General features: G+C 53.1%; 1 protein-coding gene across 4 annotated transcripts in view; it reads left to right on the top strand.

Annotated features, from left to right (window-relative positions):
- The window catches only part of LOC131742379 (E3 ubiquitin-protein ligase RNF185), an 87,250-nt gene extending 68,947 nt beyond the window's left edge, over positions 1-18,303 (top strand). For all 4 annotated transcript variants that reach the window (XM_059040132.2, XM_059040133.2, XM_059040135.2 and 1 more), the window contains 14 exons: positions 2,433-2,568; positions 3,107-3,216; positions 3,780-3,968; positions 5,154-5,259; positions 5,565-5,761; positions 6,747-6,933; positions 7,758-7,844; positions 8,488-8,619; positions 8,864-8,920; positions 11,045-11,110; positions 12,048-12,222; positions 12,961-13,016; positions 14,293-14,450; positions 16,506-18,303. In XM_059040132.2, coding sequence (XP_058896115.1) covers positions 2,433-2,568; positions 3,107-3,216; positions 3,780-3,968; positions 5,154-5,259; positions 5,565-5,761; positions 6,747-6,933; positions 7,758-7,844; positions 8,488-8,619; positions 8,864-8,920; positions 11,045-11,110; positions 12,048-12,222; positions 12,961-13,016; positions 14,293-14,450; positions 16,506-16,650 — 1,801 coding nt within the window. In that variant the 3' untranslated portion in view covers positions 16,651-18,303. The remainder of the gene's footprint in view (positions 1-2,432; positions 2,569-3,106; positions 3,217-3,779; positions 3,969-5,153; positions 5,260-5,564; positions 5,762-6,746; positions 6,934-7,757; positions 7,845-8,487; positions 8,620-8,863; positions 8,921-11,044; positions 11,111-12,047; positions 12,223-12,960; positions 13,017-14,292; positions 14,451-16,505) is intronic.
- The last annotated feature ends 1,170 nt before the right edge of the window (positions 18,304-19,473 follow it).

Here is a 19,473-nt window from a genome sequence, read left to right as displayed (position 1 = left end):
GAGGAGTTGGAGCTGCAAGCCCAGAACAGGGTCTTCTCCTCTACCTCCTCTAATTTGTGGTCCTCACTGAGCCATTCTGGGCACTTCATATCCTTACTCTTCACACCAGACTCAGCTCTCAGGACCCTGAAGTTCAGCATCCAAAGGACAAGTAGGAAATGCTAAAGGTGGGAATGGCTGGTAGCAGAAGCCCCCATTGTGGCCTCTCACCCTGCATTGTTAATCAAGTTTTGATTAGAATCTCTTCCCCAACTTATTATAAAGCTCTTGGAAAGCAGAGTAGGGAACCTTATATATCTATCTTTTCTATCTACAGTGCTTGCCAATTTACTCCCAAGTTACTATAATAATACACTTGCCTTGCCCTTCACAGTTTGCAAAAGGCTTTCCTCTTGCATTAACTTATTTAGTCTTCATAGTGGGTCTTTGTAATAGATGCTGTGAATCACATTTTGTCAATGAGGAAAAGCTACTGAGAGAAGTTGTCCAAAAGCCACCCAGCTGATGGCAGTAAGGGGCCGATAACGTGAGCTTCCATTATCATCATCATCTTTAACAGCAATGAACACTTACTGAATTCCTACTGCACTAGACCTTTTATAGAAACTGTTTATACTTTATTTTTTTTAATTTTTAAATTTTATTTTTGGCCCCGCCGCGCAGTTTGCGGGATCCTAGTTCCCCACCAGGGATTGAACCCGTTCCCCCTGCAGTGGAAGCACGGAGCCCCAACCACTGAACCGCCAGGGAAGTCCCAAACTGTCTACCCTTTAATACAGATTATTTTATTTTCGCAGCAGTCTATTTTACAGATAAGGAAGCTGGGTCAGAGAAGTGAAGTCACTTGCCCAAGATGACATAACTAGTAAGCAGCAGGGTCAGGATTCAAACCAAGACAGCTCCACCCTGCCTCTCAGAAAGCAAGGATGTGGCCAGTGTGGGTGGTGTGAGGCCTCGACGACAAGAACAGAGAGTCTGTTAACTAGGGAGAAAGAGGTGGGATGGGCTTGTCAGGCCAAGGGGCTCTTAGCACTGGGCGCCAGGATCAGACATGAGGACGAGCATGTCTGTACAGACATGGCCCGAGAACACCCCCCCAGCCTGACGGAAGGTGGAGCGTCAAGGTGACTGGAGCAGAAAGGAGGCCTGGGGCTAACATGCATGTATTACACAGCACCCATGGGGTTTTGGTTTTTTCCCCCCAATATTTAATTTTGAAATTTTTCAAATATATAGAAAAGTTGAAAGAATAGTTCAAAGAACACTCATGTATCTGTCACCTAGTTTCATCATTTGCTAACTTTAAGCCACTTTATTTGTCTGTACACACACACACACACATACACACACACACGTTTTATTTATTCATTTTTTACTTAACTATTTAAAAGTCAGTTGAAGGTTCCCCTTAATTATTACTTTACTATTTTTTCTTCTACAAATTGTTCTATATAAACAAAGTATCATTATCACATCTAAGAAAATTGACAGTATTTTTACAATATAATCTAATGTATAGTCCAAATTCAGATTTCCTCAGTTGTTCCAAAAATGTCACTGTTATCTGTTTTCTTTTTCAGTCCAGATTCAAATACAAGGTTTAGGTGTCGCATTTGGTTTCGGTGTCTCTAGGCTTTTTTAATCCCTGGGCCTTAACTTTTTGGAAGAGTAAAGAGCAGTTGTCCAATAGAATGACCTCCCCTTTCTGGATTTGCCTGTTTCTTTATGCTTAACATATTTTTTCCAAGCATGCTACATCATAAACTGTTATATATAGGATGGATAAACAACAAGGTCCTACTGCATAGCACAGGGAACTATATTCAATATCCTGTGACAAACCATCATGGAAAAGAATGTTTTTTAAGAAAATGTCTATATGTGTATAACTGAGTCACTTTGCTATACTGCAGAGATTGGCACAACATTATAAATCAATTATACGTCAATTAAAAAAAAATTTTTTTAATTAAAAGAATGCTACATCGGTGATGCTCTTGGTAATGGGTGGGTTTTTGAGCTTTGATTCGTTGAGATAGCTGTCTAGACCAGAGGTTCTTAACGGGGGCCGTGAGTAGGCTTCAACCCTTGATACACGTGTACCCCATACCTAAATTCTATGCACATTTTCCTCCTATGTGCATTTTTCCAGGAGAGGCTTCTTGGCTCTTATCAGATTCTCCAAGGGCTTCAAGACCCAGAAAGGTTGAGGTCCGCCAGCGGACGCAGATCATACAGAGCTGGTTTCTGGGGTCCTGTTCACTCAGACTGGCTTCCATTGGGAAGATAGCAGCAAACTGTAACATTCCCTTGTCCTGGCTCTGGATCAAAGAGGTCCCTCCATTTTGTTCTTACACCTGGGAGCCAGGGGCGGCCCGTGTAGCCTAGTACCAAGGATCCAGGAGAGTTTCTGTTCTCATCTTGCCTTTCAGATGTTCTGAATGCCAGGATTCCCTCACCAACTGGTACTACGAGAAGGATGGGAAGCTTTACTGCCACAAGGACTACTGGGGGAAGTTTGGGGAGTTCTGCCATGGATGCTCTCTGCTGATGACGGGGCCTGTCATGGTGCGTGAATCCCTCCATCGCTGCCCCTCTTGGTCCTCAGAGTCCATTGTCAGTAACTCCAGTTCCCCATGGCCATTCATCTTCTGGTTTTCCCATCAGCCGAGGCCTCTCCCTTTATTTATTCAGTCACTGAACAGATGTTTTTTTAGTACCCATTAAGTGCCAGGTAAGGTCCTTCCCTCAAAGACTTAACAGTCCAGTGTTGGGGTGGGTGGGTAGGCAGGCAGGGAGGAGACACAGTACGATGGGATGAGGGCCTTAAAGGAGAGCATGAGCCTTTCTAGTGGGGATGATTACTTCTGGGAACCTGTTCTCATGGCTGAGACCGAAAGAGTTTTTTGCAACCTCAGAAATGACAGGGAAGCACCCATCTGACCCTTTCTCTGGAAGTGCGAGGGAGGGGAGTGCCAAGGTAGATTATGGCTGGGGTCTGTAGATCCTTGATGGGAGGTCCCTCGCCCACCCCTTCCTTCACTCCAGCAGCAGTGACAACTCACTTCCTCCCCATGTCTGTCCACCCTTCCCCACCTGCTCACAGGTGGCCGGGGAGTTCAAGTACCACCCAGAGTGCTTTGCCTGTATGAGCTGCAAGGTGATCATTGAGGATGGGGATGCGTACGCCCTGGTGCAGCATGCCACCCTCTACTGGTAAGATGATGGCCCCGTGTCCATCCTTCCCTACAAGAGTGGTTGAGAGAGAGGGACAAGTGTCACTGTGAGCTGGGCAGAAAGATTACAGGGGTATCAGCATGCTGGATTCCTATCACAGCAATGCTCTTAACTAGGTCTGAAAGCTGTGAGCAAGATGATTAACATCTCTGCCCTCTGTCCTTACCTACTGGGAGAATAACCACACTGCCCTGCAATCCTCCCAGAGGAAGAGAATGCCTGGGAGGGCGCTCTCGGAGAAGGATCCCAGAACATTAAAGGCAAAGACCCCTTAGAACTCACTCAGTCCAACTGCCTCTGTCGATAAAAAAAAGTCAGGCTGAGACCCAGTTCTTAACTTGAGTCAGAGGCAGAGTGAAGAGAGCCCAGGCCGTCTCTCCCCAAGTCCCAGCCCACCCCAGAGAACCCAGGCTGCTTATTCTTGCCAGCTGGAATCGGGCAAGGGCAGTGAACATGGGGCTATGGATACTGTTACTTGAAGCCACGTGGGGGCTTCCAGGTGGGGCTCCAGGTTCTCAGCCCCCTTTCTGTTCCTCCCACAGTGGGAAGTGCCACAATGAGGTGGTGCTGGCACCCATGTTTGAGAGGCTCTCCACAGAGTCTGTTCAGGACCAGCTGCCCTATTCCGTCACACATATCTCCATGCCGGCCACCACCGAGGGCAGGCGGGGCTTCTCCGTGTCCGTGGAGAGTGCCTGCTCCAACTACGCCACCACCGTGCAAGTAAAAGAGTGAGTGTCTGGGGCAGGGGTTCTTGAGCAGAGCCCACAGATGGGCCTTGAGGGGATAGGAACCCCAGAGTCTTAGCAGAGCTCCCCACATCTTCATCTCGTCTCTTCCTCCTGGACTCACTGTGCTGTCACCATGCCTGGGCCTTGGCACTTACTGTTCTCCCTGCCTAGGCTCCTCCCTATCAGATACTTAATGCCAGAATCGCTCACCTTTCACGTGTTAAGTTTCAGATCATGTTTGCTCTTTGAAATTATCTGGCTTGGTTATGTTTGTTTATCATGTGTCCTCCTCACGAGTTCCTTCTGGAACTTAGTCTTGTTCAATGCTGTGTGTCCAGGGCCTGGAACAGTGCCTGGCACATAGTGGGTGTGCATGGATTATTGTTTCATTGGTTGAGTGAGTGAATGGAGGAAGGAGGAGAAAGAGGTTAAGACTCCATCCTAGGTCCAGGCCAGCGACCAGATGGAGAAAGAGTCTGTCTGCCTAATAATAGTAATGAGGCACTGTGGCTGCCAACCCTGCAGACGGTGACTGTGCACTTACTGTGTCCTGGGCACTGGGTGTTCACAGCAGAGTGGGGAGGTCCTGGGGTTGGGGGAGTGAGGTGAAGTCTGCTCTAAGCCTAGAACTGTGTTCAGGGCTGAGGTGGGAGTCTGTGGCTGTGTCTGGTGTAGATTGGGTGGTTGGGAGTAGCCAGAGGGGGTCTGTTAAGTCATGGAGGGCCTGGATTATGAAGACTCAGCAGGTCTATGGAGGGATTTAAGCAACTAGGTGACACAACCAGGTGAGCATTTTAGAAGGATGGCTGCCGTGGAAGTGGGACGGGAGAGGAGCAGGCCTAGAGGTGCAGAGACCAGTTAGGAGGCTGATGCAAGATCCAGGCAACGGATGTTGGTCACTATGGTGATGGAGGATTCTTCAGGATGGTGAGGGTTGGGGGGCAGTGAGGGAACCCCACATGGGGAGGGTGCCGTCCAAGTTTCTGGCTTAGGTCTCTGGGTGAGTGGGGGTGCCCTTTACCAAGATGGGGCACCCTGTGAAAGGTGTGGCCTTTCCCTGTGAGTGGCCTGGGCCTTGGGGGCCAGTAGGGGCCTGGGGCCTGGTGAGCCCTCCCTGCACAAGAGAAATTGGTCAGACACTTTTTAAAGATGCCTTCGCCCCACCTCAACTGTTATCTGGCCCAGGGTCAACCGGATGCACATCAGTCCCAACAACCGCAATGCCATCCACCCTGGGGACCGCATCCTGGAGATCAATGGGACCCCCGTCCGCACACTCCGAGTGGAAGAGGTACAGTATGTCCCGTGGGGGTGGGACACGGAACAGACCCTCCGGGAGATCAGGCCATGGCCTTTACCTTTTCCCACCCCCAGTCTATCTCTTTGTCTTGCCAATGAGCCTGTGACCACTAGTGACCTCCTGTGTCAGCCTGGCACGTCACCAGGGCAGCAGGGATGGCCTGCCAGACTGTCAGAGGGCACTGTGTGGCTAGTGGCAGATGGAGGCCACACTGGGCTTGAGTCATCTGGGCTGATGGTGGGTGGCCTGCAATGGGACAGCCTGTGGAGCCAGCCTTACACTGCTCTTGGCCACAGGTAGAAGATGCAATTAGCCAGACGAGCCAGACGCTTCAACTCTTGATTGAACATGACCCCGTCTCCCAGCGCCTGGACCAGCTGCGGCTGGATGCACGGCTCTCTCCCCACATGCAGAATGCCAGACACTCGGATACCCTCAGCCCCCTAGACACCAAGGAGAATCTGGAAGGGACGCTGAGGAGACGCTCCCTGAGGTGCCACTTCACACCCCGGCTCTGCACTGTCCCATGCCCGGCCCTTGGATGAGGTGGAGCTGGCTTTCAGAGGCCAGCAGTTAGGAAGGGAACCAGCTGGCCAGGGACAGGCTATGAGGATTGTGCTGACCCAGTTCCCCCGCCCCAGGGATCACAGTTTATAGCTGGGACCCAGCTGTCTACCAGGTTTCCCTAGAAACCAGAGGGTCAGGCTCTGTCCACTGAACTGAGCTGGACAGGAGGCAGCAGTGCTGGACCCCAAAGGATAGCATGGCCTGTGGGGGAAGCGTGAGGCTCAGAGGCTGGAGAAGGGGCACAGATAGGGTTAATAAGTGTAAGTAAAGCCATTGAAAACTAGAAAGCAAGAGGTGAATTAAAGTTGTTTTAGGTTTTCAGGAAGGGACAGGGAATTCCCTGGCGGTCCAGTGGTTAGGACTCCGAGCTTTTACTGCTAAGGGCCTGGGTTCAATCCCTGGTTGGTGAACTAAGATCCCACAAGCTGCGAGGTGTGGCCAAAAAAAAAAAAAAAAATGTCATAAACATAGTGGCTTTATTGCTCTAAAAATCATACACACTTCAGACAGGTGCTACAAAGATGTGCAAAATATCCGAAATCCCATTTGCTTGTTTGGGGTGGTACGAGGCTGTTGCTCTAAGCCAGTCAGGGCTTAAATCAGGCAGGCACATAAGGTGGTGGATTTCCATCAACAGTGCTGTCAACTAGTAGAGTCTAGTCCATCGTTCTGGGTGAGAGAATCTCAGGGTTCCCACTTTGAATGTGATTTTACCATGCTTAAATTGGCTGCAGATGTCTGCAGCCCCTAGATGACACAACTGTCTGATGTTAGAGTCCCCTCTCCCATCACAGCACCCTAACTACAGACATTGGAACGGATGGGGCGGACCTGAGGTTCCTTTCTCTAGGCTTTCCTGGCGGGTCTCTGAGGACTGCCCTGTCCCTAGCCTCATCCTTCCTCATCCTCAGGCGCAGTAACAGCATCTCCAAGTCCCCTGGCCCCAGCTCCCCAAAGGAGCCACTCCTGCTCAGCCGTGACATCAGCCGCTCAGAATCCCTCCGCTGTTCCAGCAGCTACTCGCAGCAGATCTTCCGGCCATGTGACCTGATTCACGGGGAGGTCCTGGGAAAGGGCTTCTTTGGGCAGGCCATCAAGGTGAGCACTGGTGGCAGCTGTGCCACCTCTCTGCCCCCCAACCCTCTCACCTTCTTTTGGGGATTTCTCATCACATGGCCTCCCCGATGCCCTGCAGGATACCAGACCTCACTCCTGGCTGGAGGTGATGGTGTGAGGGCCGTACCCCTGCCCTCCCAGGCCACCGAAGGGCAGCATTGCTGCTGAAGTGAGCTTGGTGGACCTGGAGCCCCGGGTGGGGATGAGCTCTCCTGTGGCCCTCCCACCTCCAGTCAGTGGGTGTCTTTAGGTGCCTAGAGGCCTTGGTGCTGGGAGTGGCTCCTGCCTCCTTGCTGAACAGTCTCGGGGGACTAACCTCTCTTTCTCTCCTCCTCCTCTGCTGAAAGCTGGGAGGGGGGGGTCAGGTAAGCCATGTGTCTTAGCCTTCGGGGCAGTGGGGCTGGAGAGCTCACTCCCGACCCACCCAGCTCCCTGGTGCATGTCTGTGGCACTGACCCTCCTGCCCCCAGACTCCTTTTCCCCCAGGGGACATGATTCTGTGTCAGGTGACCAGAGACCCTGCTTGGCTTGGCAGCAGCCCCCCCACCCCCGATCTCCTCCCACATGTCCCTTTTCTGAATCCTTGCTTCTCCTCTGTGCATGCCCAGCTCTCCAGGGAGGAGTGTGTGCTCCCCTCTTAGTCCCCCGGGGCCCGTGCTGTTTGTTCTACACATGAGCTCTGTCAGTTTGATCCGGTTACTTCAGTGTGTCCTCCAGTGGATGGGATGGCCAGTTACATCTATTTTCACACAGTTCCCCAGAACCACCTCTGGTCTCTGTACCAGTAACAGTCACCCTCCTTTTAGGTGACACACAAAGCCACGGGCAAAGTGATGGTCATGAAGGAGTTGATTCGATGTGACGAGGAGACACAGAAGACTTTTCTGACTGAGGTAAGAAGGGGAGTGTGGGGGTTAGGAGTTTGATGTCAGTGTTGGAAGAGAGAAGTTGTTACTAAATAATGGTTTCAATCCCGGCTTTTGGCACCAAAAAAAAAAAAAAAAGATTTCAAGAGGAAACTTAGTTTGGAGTCACTTTCTTAAGGCAGAAAAAATCATTTGGAGGAACGTCCCTGCCCCCTCTAAATTACAGCATAATTATTTGTGCAACAAACACTAAAGACAGCATGATCTGGGTACAGCGAGATGTGGTTCAGAGGAGCTCGTGGAGTGTGGGGTGATGGACATGAACACAGACCAGTTCAGTGCAGCTCGATGCTGTGACCCCACCTGAACGCCGTGCCGGGGGAGCCTGGCACCTTGAATGTTGACACCGTTCTCCCACCTCTCTCCATTGCTCTACTGGGCGCTGCACTCCAGGCCTTGGGTCCTCCTACTCCAGTTCCCCTGATGCAGCTCCTAGAAAGGCAGGGTCCCAGGGGTGAGGCCTGGGAGGCCATTCCCATCCACCTGGGGCCTTCTTCTGCAGTACATGAGATAGGGGGTGGGAGATGCAGGTCACATTTGTCAAGCTGACTCCCTGGAGAGAAGGGGTGAGAAAGAAACCACCTGCCCTCCTTGGCCTCCCTTCCTTCAGGTGAAGGTGATGCGCAGCCTGGACCACCCCAACGTGCTCAAGTTCATCGGCGTGCTGTACAAGGACAAGAAGCTGAACCTGCTGACGGAGTACATCGAGGGGGGCACGCTGAAGGACTTTCTGCGCAGCGTGGTGAGCGCGCCACCCCGAAAGTTCCCGAGAGCCTTGGTGGGTTGTCTGTGGGACACCTGTGTCACCAGTACTCTGGAACCATGATGGCCAGAGAGGCCCACTGCTTTGCCTACGAAGGGCCATGCTGGGTGGGACTGGGCACAGGTAGGGAGGGTTTGCTGGCAGATCATGTTGACCCACAGGGCCCGGACCACAAGTGGGACAGGGCCCAGAAGCCTCTGATGGGCATTCCTCCATCCTGTAGGACCCATTCCCCTGGCAGCAGAAGGTCAGCTTTGCCAAAGGCATCGCCTCTGGAATGGTGAGTCCTACCCACAGCCCTGCCAGTGGAGCAGGGGTATTGGGAGTGGGGGGTCAGGAGAGGTGCAGGGATGGCGGGCAGGCACTGAAAGGCAGAGACCCTGTCCTGGGCAGCCTGCATGGGCTGGGTCCTTCAGCAACTGCTTATAAAGCTTCTCTCTGTGCCAGTGAAAATTGCCCACAGCTGGCTGTTGTCAGCTTACAACTCTACTCTCAAAGAATTCCCAATCTTCAAGAGCAAACAGGGTATGGGCAAGGCGAACTGGAGAAGCAAACTAGCACGAGGTGGCCTGGCCCTGCTGTCACAGGGGCGTCCAGGTGCTGAGGGCCCTTGGAGAAAGCAGAGAACCTCACTGCCCAGGAAATCAGAGAAGTGGGAATTGTGTTCTAGTTGAGCCCTGAAGGATGGGTCAGAATTGCATGAAAGTTCCTCTTGGCAGACAGGCCCCAATGTTGGGGTGATGAGAGCAGCAAAGAGCTGGGAGGAGAGAGGAGGAAATAGTCTGTTTCACTGGGAAAGAATAGTGCCAGTCACAGCGATGGGGACAGTGACAACTGCTGAGTGCTTTCTCCAAGCAGGGCACTGAGCTGAGGGACTAGCACCCCTCATGACAGCCCTGGTTCCTGATGAGAAGCTGAGCTACAAAGGGATGGAGCTAGGAGCTTGGGTCAGTTGGTCTGACCCCCAAGCCTGAGATTTTAATGCCTGCTGTTCTATGTGGGGTCCACGAAGACAGTCTTAGACAGGGGTGACATTAAAATCCCTGTGTTTAAGCTAAGGAGTCCGGACTTTATTTAGGAAGCCAAAAAGACACACATACAAGATTTTTAAGCAAGAACATTTCATGACCAGAGCTGTGCTGTTTTGAAGGTGACTCTGGTGTGGTCAGTAGGTTGGTGGGGAGTTAGGAGAACTCAAGGCAAGGAGACCTGGGTCGGGAGTCATGAAACCTTCCAGGTTTCTGAATTACAGTGGGGCTGTGGGACCAGGAGACTGGGAGGCAGGGTGGGGTCAGAATGGAGACTGGTTGGTTGGTAGTGAGGGAGCAGGGGTGGGGAGGGGAGGTGGGCCCGGGGCACCATGAGGTGCCTAGAAGAACAGTGGTGTCGTTTACCAGACCGCCGGGGGCGGGGTGGGGGGGGAGTGATGGTCGGGAGACGGATTTGGGTAGAGCTAGGATAGGCTAGACATCTGCTGAGGCTGATGTGCTGGTGGTTCGTGGGGGTCAGCAGTGAAGAGAAGGTGGCTTTGAGGGGCGCTGACATTGAGGAGGCTGGAAGGAAAAGGCAGGTGTCTGGAGAGCAGGTGTCTTGGGAGAGGCATGGGCAGCCTCGGAGGAGTGGTGGCAGGCAGGTCAGGAAGAGCTCCCTGGGCGTGCGAGCAGCTCCATGAGCCCAGGGGACGGAAGAAGTGCTGTGGGGGCTGCGGGGGGCTGGGGGGTGGCTCCTTCCACTCTTGCTGGGGAAGGGAAGGAAAAGGAAGTGGCTCCAGGGTGACAAGAGCCAGAGGGGTGGAGGCCTGGAGGGGGGAAATAGCAAGTTGAGACCAGTTTGGAAACGTTTGGATAGAGAGAGGTCAAAGTGAGGGCACCGAATCCTCACCACTAGACCACAGGGAGTGTCTCAGTGTAGACAGAGAGCAGGGAGGATGCTGAGTCTCAGGGGAGGGGGATGTTGGGAACACAGAGCCAGCTGGACCAGGAGGAGGCCATTTGCCCTTTCACAGCAGGAAGGATCCAGAGTGGCTAAAGCCAGAGACTGGGGTGAGGGTGGGGGTGTGAGGGGGCAGGAGCAATGCACCCAGGTGGGGCATCTAAGTAAAGTGGGTAGAGGGGATGGAGGCTTGCAAGGGCCAGGGCCCAGTGGAGTTGGAGACTTGAGGAGAGAGCATCCACTGGGTTGGGTCAGTGAACAGAGGATGGGCAGGAGATGGCATCAGGGAGAGGGGAAGCCCCAGCGGCCTTTGGCTTTCTGTTGGCATTGGGACAAGGGAGTGACAGCAGGAGGGCTCTGGAGTCCGGGTGGGGATGACCTGGGAAAAGAGCAGCTTCTGTGGCCCCCAGTTTCAGAGTCACCATCTGGTTGATTAACTGCCCATTGGCCTCAGCTCATACTTCTGTTCCAGGCCTATTTGCATTCCATGTGTATCATCCACCGGGATCTGAACTCGCACAACTGCCTCATCAAGCTGGTATGTCCCACCACTCTGGGCCTCCCCAGGGCGGTCCTCCTGGCCTCCTTGTCACCAGGGAGACTGTCCCCGATTGCTTTAGACCAGAGGTATCACCTAGGGCTCCTGTCTTGCCCCTCCTGCTGCCTCCAGTGCCCTCCTCTGTCTTCCAGGGGCTTCCTAACACATGCAGACGAATCCCACCTCCTCCCAGTAGCAGCTTTGAAATCCTTTGGTTAGAAGGGACTTGAGAAGTTCCTTAACTGTACATACAGCCCTGTCACTTTTCCTGGTTTTGCCCTGTGATGGTGAAAGCAACTCACTGAGGACCCCGTTTTACAGCCTTGGCACCTGAAGCCTCAGCCTGAAGCCACAGAGCTAGTAAATTCACAGTGACTGGTTTGGGGCCAGCCTCCGTCCCCCTCGCTGGTCAGCTTTGGCTGTTACAATGTTACTACTCCTGTTGACTTCCAGTGTGGCTTCCTGGGTGTCCACTTACTGGCCCCTGGCTGTGCCCTCTGGACTTACACCAAACAGTCTTAATCCTTTTTCCACATGACTGCCTTGTAGCTGTTTGAAGAGCTTATCTCCCCTATGTCCCCCCCACTGAATGCCTCCACCTTGTCTTTTTCTGACTTATCCTGGTTCTAGCCTCAGCCTTAAATCTTTCTGGGAACAAGGCAGGATGAGAAAAACACAAAACAAAAGAAATCCTCTGTCCTGCCTCTGAGTTCCACTCTCCGGGTCCCAGAGCCTTACCCCTCCAGGCTCCAGTGCCTCTGCTGAGAACACCCCCAGGCCTGGGGAGCCTGCTCTGTGCAGAGAGCAGACAGTGAAAAAACAAATGCCGAGCCCCGTTCGCTAAGACACCCCTTTGCTACACTCCTTTTCTCCCCTTCCCAGTGGCTGCTTTTGGGAATGTCCCCACCAAGTGCTAACCTGGCCCTTGTCCTCCCAGGACAAGACCGTGGTGGTGGCAGACTTTGGGCTGTCACGGCTCATAGTCGAGGAGAGGAAGAAGCCCCCAGTGGAGAAGGCCACCACCAAGAAGCGTACCTTGCGCAAGAGTGATCGCAAGAAACGCTACACGGTGGTGGGAAACCCCTACTGGATGGCCCCTGAGATGCTGAATGGTGAGTCCTGACACCCCGGAGGGGAGGTGGGGCCGCATCTCTCAGCAAAGCCCTGGGGGCTTCAGGGGAAGCCTATGAAGTGTAAGGCCAGGTACCCAGAGCTGAGGGCTAGATGGTTTTTATCCCCTGCTAGGCTGGACCTCATAAACTCCTCCCTCCCAGAGCTCAGGCCTGCGAGCTGGCCAGTGCCCCATTCTGGGCCCACGCTGAGGTCTGACTGTGGCTTTTGTGCCCCAACGGTAGCTGAGAGCTCAGGCTGTTTATTGCCTTTTCTTCTCTCTCCATGCTGAGAACTGAAGTGTGGTGCCCCCTTGTGGATAATGCTCAAACCAGCCAGAGATGCTCACTGGGATTCTTGAACCACACAGGGCTGTGAGGCCTCAGAAATGGTCCAATACAACCCTTTCTGGAGTCTGCAGCCTAGAGAGGTTCAGGAATCTGCCCAGGAGCACACAGCAGGCAGTGTCAGGGTCTATATGAACCCTGGTCCAATTCTCTTTCACTATCCCATGCAGTTTCATCCTGGGCAGTGTTGTTTCACAAGATCTCTCCAAGGCAGCCCACCCAGGACTGAGGAAAGGTGATTTTCAGATGGTGTCTATCCAGGGCAGCCTTTGGGGCATCCACACAGAACCTATTCTAACCCTGTTTCTTGGCTGTGGCATGACCTGGCTCTAGACTCAGTGCAGAGCAGAGAAGGGACTAAACCTAATAGCCTGCTCTCCTATGTTCCCCAAGGAAAGAGCTACGACGAGACCGTGGATGTCTTCTCTTTTGGGATCGTCCTCTGTGAGGTGAGCTCCGGCATGGAGGCCAGGCCTGAGGCAGCAGGCCCAGCAGCTCGGCCCCCTAGTCAGAACTGGGGCTCCTTCTCGTCCTAAGATGAGTAGCTTGCCATAAAATCAACACCAGTGGAGGGTTGTGTAGTTTATCACAGATCTGTTGACACCTTCGAGTCTCATTGGTGCCATGAGAAGAATTGGGCCAGGCTTATTCAGGTGAGGAAGCTGACGCTCAGAAAGGGGCAGTGGCTTGCTCTTGGTCACACGGCCAGTAAGGGGGTGGGAGGGACACGAAACCTCACCAGGAAGAGCAGGAGGTTGTCCTTCTATCTCTTGGGCCAGATGTAGCCTTTCCCTCTGTGCCACCTTCCCCAGGCACTCGTGCTGCCCCCACCCTCAGCCCAACAAGGAGAAGCAGCCACTCCAGGAAGCGCTGGCCCATGTGGCACAACGCTGGACTCTGTGGGGTGCAGAGTGAGTCACGGAAAGAGTCCTGCCCTCAGGAGCTTAGCTCAGTCTGTCTTGAAGCACTGAGTCGAGTACATACATCCAAAGCCTTCTGTGCTTCCCACGGAGTGAGATGTGGTAGAGGAGATAAGAGGGACGGTTGGAATAATGAAGGAAGGATTTTTAAAATATTGCTCTCTGGGCTTCCCTGGTGGCACAGTGGTTGAGAATCTGCCTGCCGATGCAGGGGACACAGGTTTGTGCCCTGGTCTGGGAAGATCCCACATGCCGTGGAGCGGCTGGGCCCGTGAGCCATGGCTGCTGAGCCTGACCATCCAGAGCCTGTGCTCTGCAACGGGAGAGGCCACAACAGTGAGAAGCCCGCGTACCACAAAAAAAAAAAAGTTATCTAACAGAGATCACTTGAGCACCTACTGTGTACAAAGCACTGGTCTGGAGCCAAAGGGTTTCAGACTTGAATCAGACCCAGCACCAACCTTCTCAGGGCCTAAACTCTGGCAGGGGACACAGACAGAAGGGGACAGAGCAGGGCAGGGTCGGGTGTGTGGAAGCTGCCCCTCCAGAGGCCAGTTGGGAATATTGTGCTTCTGCTGCAGTGAGGCCTCTTCCGAACCCTCCTCAGTAACCACACTCTCAGTCGAGAGACAAGTCTGGATTAGCAAGATTTGGAGAAACGGGTGAGGGGGAGCCCTCCAAGCTTGGTTTTTACCTCCCTCTTCTGACCATCCTTCCTGTCCTGTCCACACACCAGCATGCCCCTCCCCTGCCATGCGGCTGCACCTCAGCAGCCCATTCCTGACCACTGTCTGCCCAACTGCAGATCATCGGGCAGGTGTATGCAGATCCTGATTGCCTGCCCCGAACACTGGACTTCGGCCTCAACGTGAAGCTCTTCTGGGAGAAGTTTGTCCCCACGGACTGCCCCCCAGCTTTCTTCCCCCTGGCCGCCATCTGCTGTAGACTGGAGCCCGAGAGCAGGTTGGTATCCACTCCTGTCCCCCAACCCGCATGGTCCTGGGATGCTCACCCCTGCCTTCAGCCATCCCCAAGCCCTTCCCAGGAACTGGGGTGGCAAAAGCCTTGAGTTCAAGGATGGCTGTCGACCACCAAAGCCACCTGACAACCCTAACATGCCAGTCAAGGGGACGGGAGACGTGGATATCGTAGCAAGTGACCTGGATATAACCCAGAGACAGCTGTTAAAAGAAACTTTAACAGCAGGAAATTCACCCAAAGCTACACCATGCTAACAGCATAAGTCTCTCCATGTTTCCATATTCCCACGTCCATGTCCAAATACATATTTTTTGTACATTTATAATGTCAAATAGAGAAAAGTTTTACATTTTGCTCTGTATTTTGTCACTACCCAGTATTCCAGATTATCATTTTTGTTGACTGTGAAATTCACTAGGAGACAGTATGAACACATAATATACATAATGTAGATGTTCAGGTTTTTCCAGTTTCTCCTTACAATAGGTGTTAACTGCTGTGTGCATCTTTATGCGTTTAGCCATTTTCTTCCTTTAAAGAAATCTTTTAAAATTACCTTTATTCTTCTCAGGTCATAGCCTTCATTATTACCAAAGTTATTCTGAGTCTTGTTAAGTTCGTGCATTAGGAAACTAGAACCTGGGCTTCCCTGGTGGCGCAGTGGTTGCGAGTCCACCTGCTGATGCAGGGGACACAGGTTCGTGCCCTGGTCTGGGAAGATCCCACATGCCGCAGAGCAGATAGGCCTGTGAGCCATGGCCACTGAGCCTGTGCGTCCGGAGCCTATGCTCTGCAATGGGAGAGGCCACAACAGTGAGAGGCCCGCGTACCACAAAAAAAAGAAAAAAGAAAGAAAACTAGAACCTTTGTGCTTCTGCTATCAAAAATTATGTTTCTTTTAAAAAACAAATTCAAACATTACCAAAATATATAGGACAGGAAGTATACGTTTTCTATAATCTTCTGAGCAGTGTGCCCCTCAGCACTCCCCACTCCCCAGCTCCATCCCCCCCAAGATAACCAGTTGGCACATAACCTTTATTTTTAAATGATTTCCAAAGGTCCACTTTAGACTTGGGATTTGCTGGTGGGAGGCTCTGAATCTTGTTCCTTCATGGACCAAAGGACCAAAATCCTTCAGTCACACCAGAACAAGAGCACGAGGAGAAAATGTTAAGCCACACAATATTCGTTTGCTAATATCTCTTCTCAGTCATTCTAAATGTCTGTCTCTAATTCAGACAATATTACTGAGTGCCTACCGTGTGCCAGACGCTGTTCTCATAAGCTCTGGGATGCTGCAGTGAAAAAAACCAAGAGGTCTGCTCTCCGGGGACTCATATTCTAACAAGGGGAAGTGATAAACAATAGATATGACAAACTGTTGAATATGAGGAAGTGATAGATGCTATGGAAAAAGGAGTCAAGCCGAGGAAAGAGGATTGTATAGGGTGCAAGTTATAATTTTTAACACAGTGATCAGAGTAGGCCTTGCCAAGAAGGTGACAAGATATCTAAGCAGAATTGAGGAGGTGGGAGAGTAAGCCTGAGGTGTCAGGTTCCCGGGCAGCTGAGCTGTCTCCAGGGCACTAGGAGCCAGGCGTTTGCTTTACTCCTAGGGAAGGGCTACCAGAGTCTATGAAATGCCCCTCCCGGGGCAGATCCATTGATGTGGAAACAGTCTGAGGACTGGAAAGGATCTAAAAGCGTACTTAGTCCAGTCCCACCTGTGATGGTTGCATTTTCTCCAAGACCTGGGATGGGCTTTTTTTCTCCTGGACTTGTTTTTTTTGAGCTGCCCCCTCAAGCCTGACCGGCCTTCTCCCAGTGTTATTATCTCTCATCTTTACAGCAACAGCCTACGCAGTTACATGACCCCTGTTTCCCACAGAGGTACACCAAGGTTAAGGGGCTTGCCCAAGGTCAGACACCCAGGGAGCAGTGGACCCGCAGGCCTGGGTGCCTTCTGTGCCACCCTTTCTCTCCCCCGGCCACCACCCCCATATCTCACCTGTCTCCAACTCCTTTTCTTTCTAGACCAGCATTCTCCAAACTGGAGGACTCCTTTGAGGCCCTCTCCCTGTACCTTGGGGACCTGGGCATCCCGCTGCCTGCAGAGCTGGAGGAGCTGGACCACACTGTGACCGTGCAATATGGCCTGACCCGGGACTCGCCCCCCTAGCCCTGGCCCAGCCCCCTGCGGGGGGGCGTTCCACAGCCAGCACTGCCCCCTCTGTGCCCCATCCCTGCTGTGGGCAGGGCCTTCCGCGCTTCCTGTGGATTGGCAGCTTGTTTAGAAGCAGAACCGACCATCCCTACTACCTCCCCAGGAGGCGAGCGGGTACAGCACCAGGGAAGCCACCTTCACAGGTTCTGGGGCCTGGTTACTGTCTGTAAATCCAACACTTGCCTGAAAGCTGTGAAGAAGAAAACAAACTAACTAACAAAAAAAAAGCCTGGTCCCTGTGCCAGGAGGAATCTGTTACTCATGACCACTTGGGAACTCCCGGGCAGTGGATTCCGGGAGGCTCTTGCTTACACTAATCATTGCGACCTGGACCTGCTGGGCAGGATCCCAGGTGTACCTGCCTGTGGGCTCTGAAGCCTCTGGTCCAGCTGGTGCAGAAGGACTTCTCATGGGAGCATGGCGGAGTGAGTGGCCATCCAAGGATGTGAAGTGACAGTGGTGCTACCCCCTTCCACGCCACATCCCGCCCTCCCCTGGGCAGGGTCAGGGAGTAGGTTTTGAAGGGTCCCTTAGTCAGTTTGTAGTGGGTCCGGCCAGGAGTCAGGGGAAGAGCTGGTTTCTGTTCACCTCCCAGGCCCAGGCGCCACATCAGCTCAAGGGGGAGCTTCTGCTGGTGTTCTCAAACTGACCTGCTGGAGACTGGCTGGGAATTTCCTTTCTGCCTCCCACAAGCAGTCAGCCACAAGTGCAGGAATAGGCTGGGGCTGGAAGGAAAGAGGCCCTGCCTGCTAGAAAGCTCTAGTATCCTGGCTGCTGTCACTCACACCCTGGTGGGCACCTCAGGAGCCTGGGATTTTGCTAGGTGGGCTCTGGAGGACAGTGTGGCTGGTCGCAGGCCCAGTGTATGGGGCAGGGTGCTGGGAATCTCAGCAGTCTCCCGGCCCTGTCCTGGTGGCAGCCGATGCTCACCCCTCACTGTGCCTGATCCAGGCAGCAGCTTGGGTGGCAAAGAGGTGGTGGCAGAGTCCCAGAGCGGAGGTGCTGGGAGGGACATCTCCCCAAGCCGGGCTCTCTGGCTTCTGCCTCCCATGTTGGCTGGCCCAGCTCATGAGCTCCTGGCCCCAGCCTCCTGAGCCACAGCTCACAGCTATGGGTGCTGAAAAGCCCAGGGGACACCCTCTACCCTGGCTTCCAGAGCTGGGTTGGGGGTCTTTAATAGAAGTAGATTTGCCTCCCCATACGTGTGACCTTGCACCATATTTAACAGATTAGGAGTGGGTTTGGGATCTCACTGCGATGGTGGTTATATTGGGGGTGGGGGGAGGAGGCGGGTGGGAGTGATGCAGAGAACGGTTGCTGTTCAGACTATCTTGTTATATCTGTGGGGTGTTATGTGAAATGCTGTACATAGACCTGATGAGTTGTGGGACTAGATGTCACCTCTGGCCAGAGTTTCCTTGCTGTCTAGACCATACTTAAGTGTGGAGTGTGCAGGTTCGCTATAGGGTCGAGTCCTGGGCTCCCGGCAGCGGGAAGGCCAGCATTGTGTGGCTGCTGGTGCCTCAGTGGTCCCCACAAGTGTGGGGGGGGTGGGCCCAAGCGGGGCCATCAAGCAGACCAAATAAATTAAGCAGTTAACATAACCGACCATGCTGAGAGTGAGAAAGTGACTTGCAGCCTGGTTCAGGCAGATGCACATGGAGGGTGTGCTGGCCACTTTGACCCTACGGCAGGGACTTCTCGTGCCCCCCACCTCTGATTCCCCTCCTTACACAGACACCAACCTGCTCCAGAGAATGTGCACGACCCACCTGAGGCAGCCCTGGCCTTGCAGCAGGTCTGGTTCCCACCTCCTGGCTGAGTCATCCCTTCAGGGCCATACACTGCCGCCCTTTGACATCCGTGCGCTCCCATAGCCAGGCTATCCTGGAGTCCTCTCTGCAGGGCTGGGTGCCACCTTCATTAAGGGAAGAAATGCATGCAAGTCACCCCCACCCCTGATGTTACCCTGCAAGTGCTCAAGGGGAGACCTGTTTCTTGGTTCTGCACATGGGGTCTGTCATGGAGGGTGACGGCTGGGCAAGATGTTGCGATCTGGCTTGTAGGATCCTGGGCACACTAGGCATCCACATACCCAAAGGTGATTTCCCCAAAAGCTGGAGTCCAACTGAAGGGCAGGATCTGGTTCCTGGAACAACTGATGCTCTAGGGTGCCCATTGCTTCTAGAAGTATAGAGCAGTGTCTGGGTATGGGCAGAGGTCACCCTAAGTGTTCCTAGAGGCTGAGAACCTACTGCTAAATCCCTGCTAAAAAAACCCAACGAACTCCCATTGGTAGCTTCTTCTGGAGCCCTAGGAGTCACCCACGCAGGGACCTTCCACAGCCCAGAACTGCTCCTGGGAGCCTGGAGACTCTTCCCCCATCTACACACCTATCCCTCCTTCGGCTGCTACAGCACCACCACCTATCACCCCGTCTCCAGCCCCTGCCAGGGGCTGCCTGGATGTTCGTTTTAACTATCTCCCACCCCGTCTCCAGCCCCTGCCAGGGGCTGCCTGGATGTTCGTTTTAACTATCTCCACCTCGGAAGGAATGCTGATGGGGAGAAGATTTGCAGTGACCAACCTCCTTTGGGATGTCACACACCCTCTTTCCTGCAGCTTCGACCTGAAAAGCTCCTGATGGTGATGCCCAAACACGGAGGCTGCAGTTCCCAACCATCCAGCTGCTGCTGCCTCCTAGGTGCAGGGCCCGAGTGAAGAACAGAGCCAGAGCTTGCCATGCAGGTGTTGACAAGGTAACCAAAAACTTCCCAA

Source organism: Kogia breviceps, chromosome 15 (genome assembly GCF_026419965.1).
Source record: "Kogia breviceps isolate mKogBre1 chromosome 15, mKogBre1 haplotype 1, whole genome shotgun sequence".
Classification (NCBI taxonomy): Eukaryota; Metazoa; Chordata; class Mammalia; order Artiodactyla; family Physeteridae; genus Kogia; species Kogia breviceps.
The sequence above is the reverse complement of the archived record's forward strand: the minus strand, read 5'-3'. Positions and strand labels throughout refer to the sequence as shown.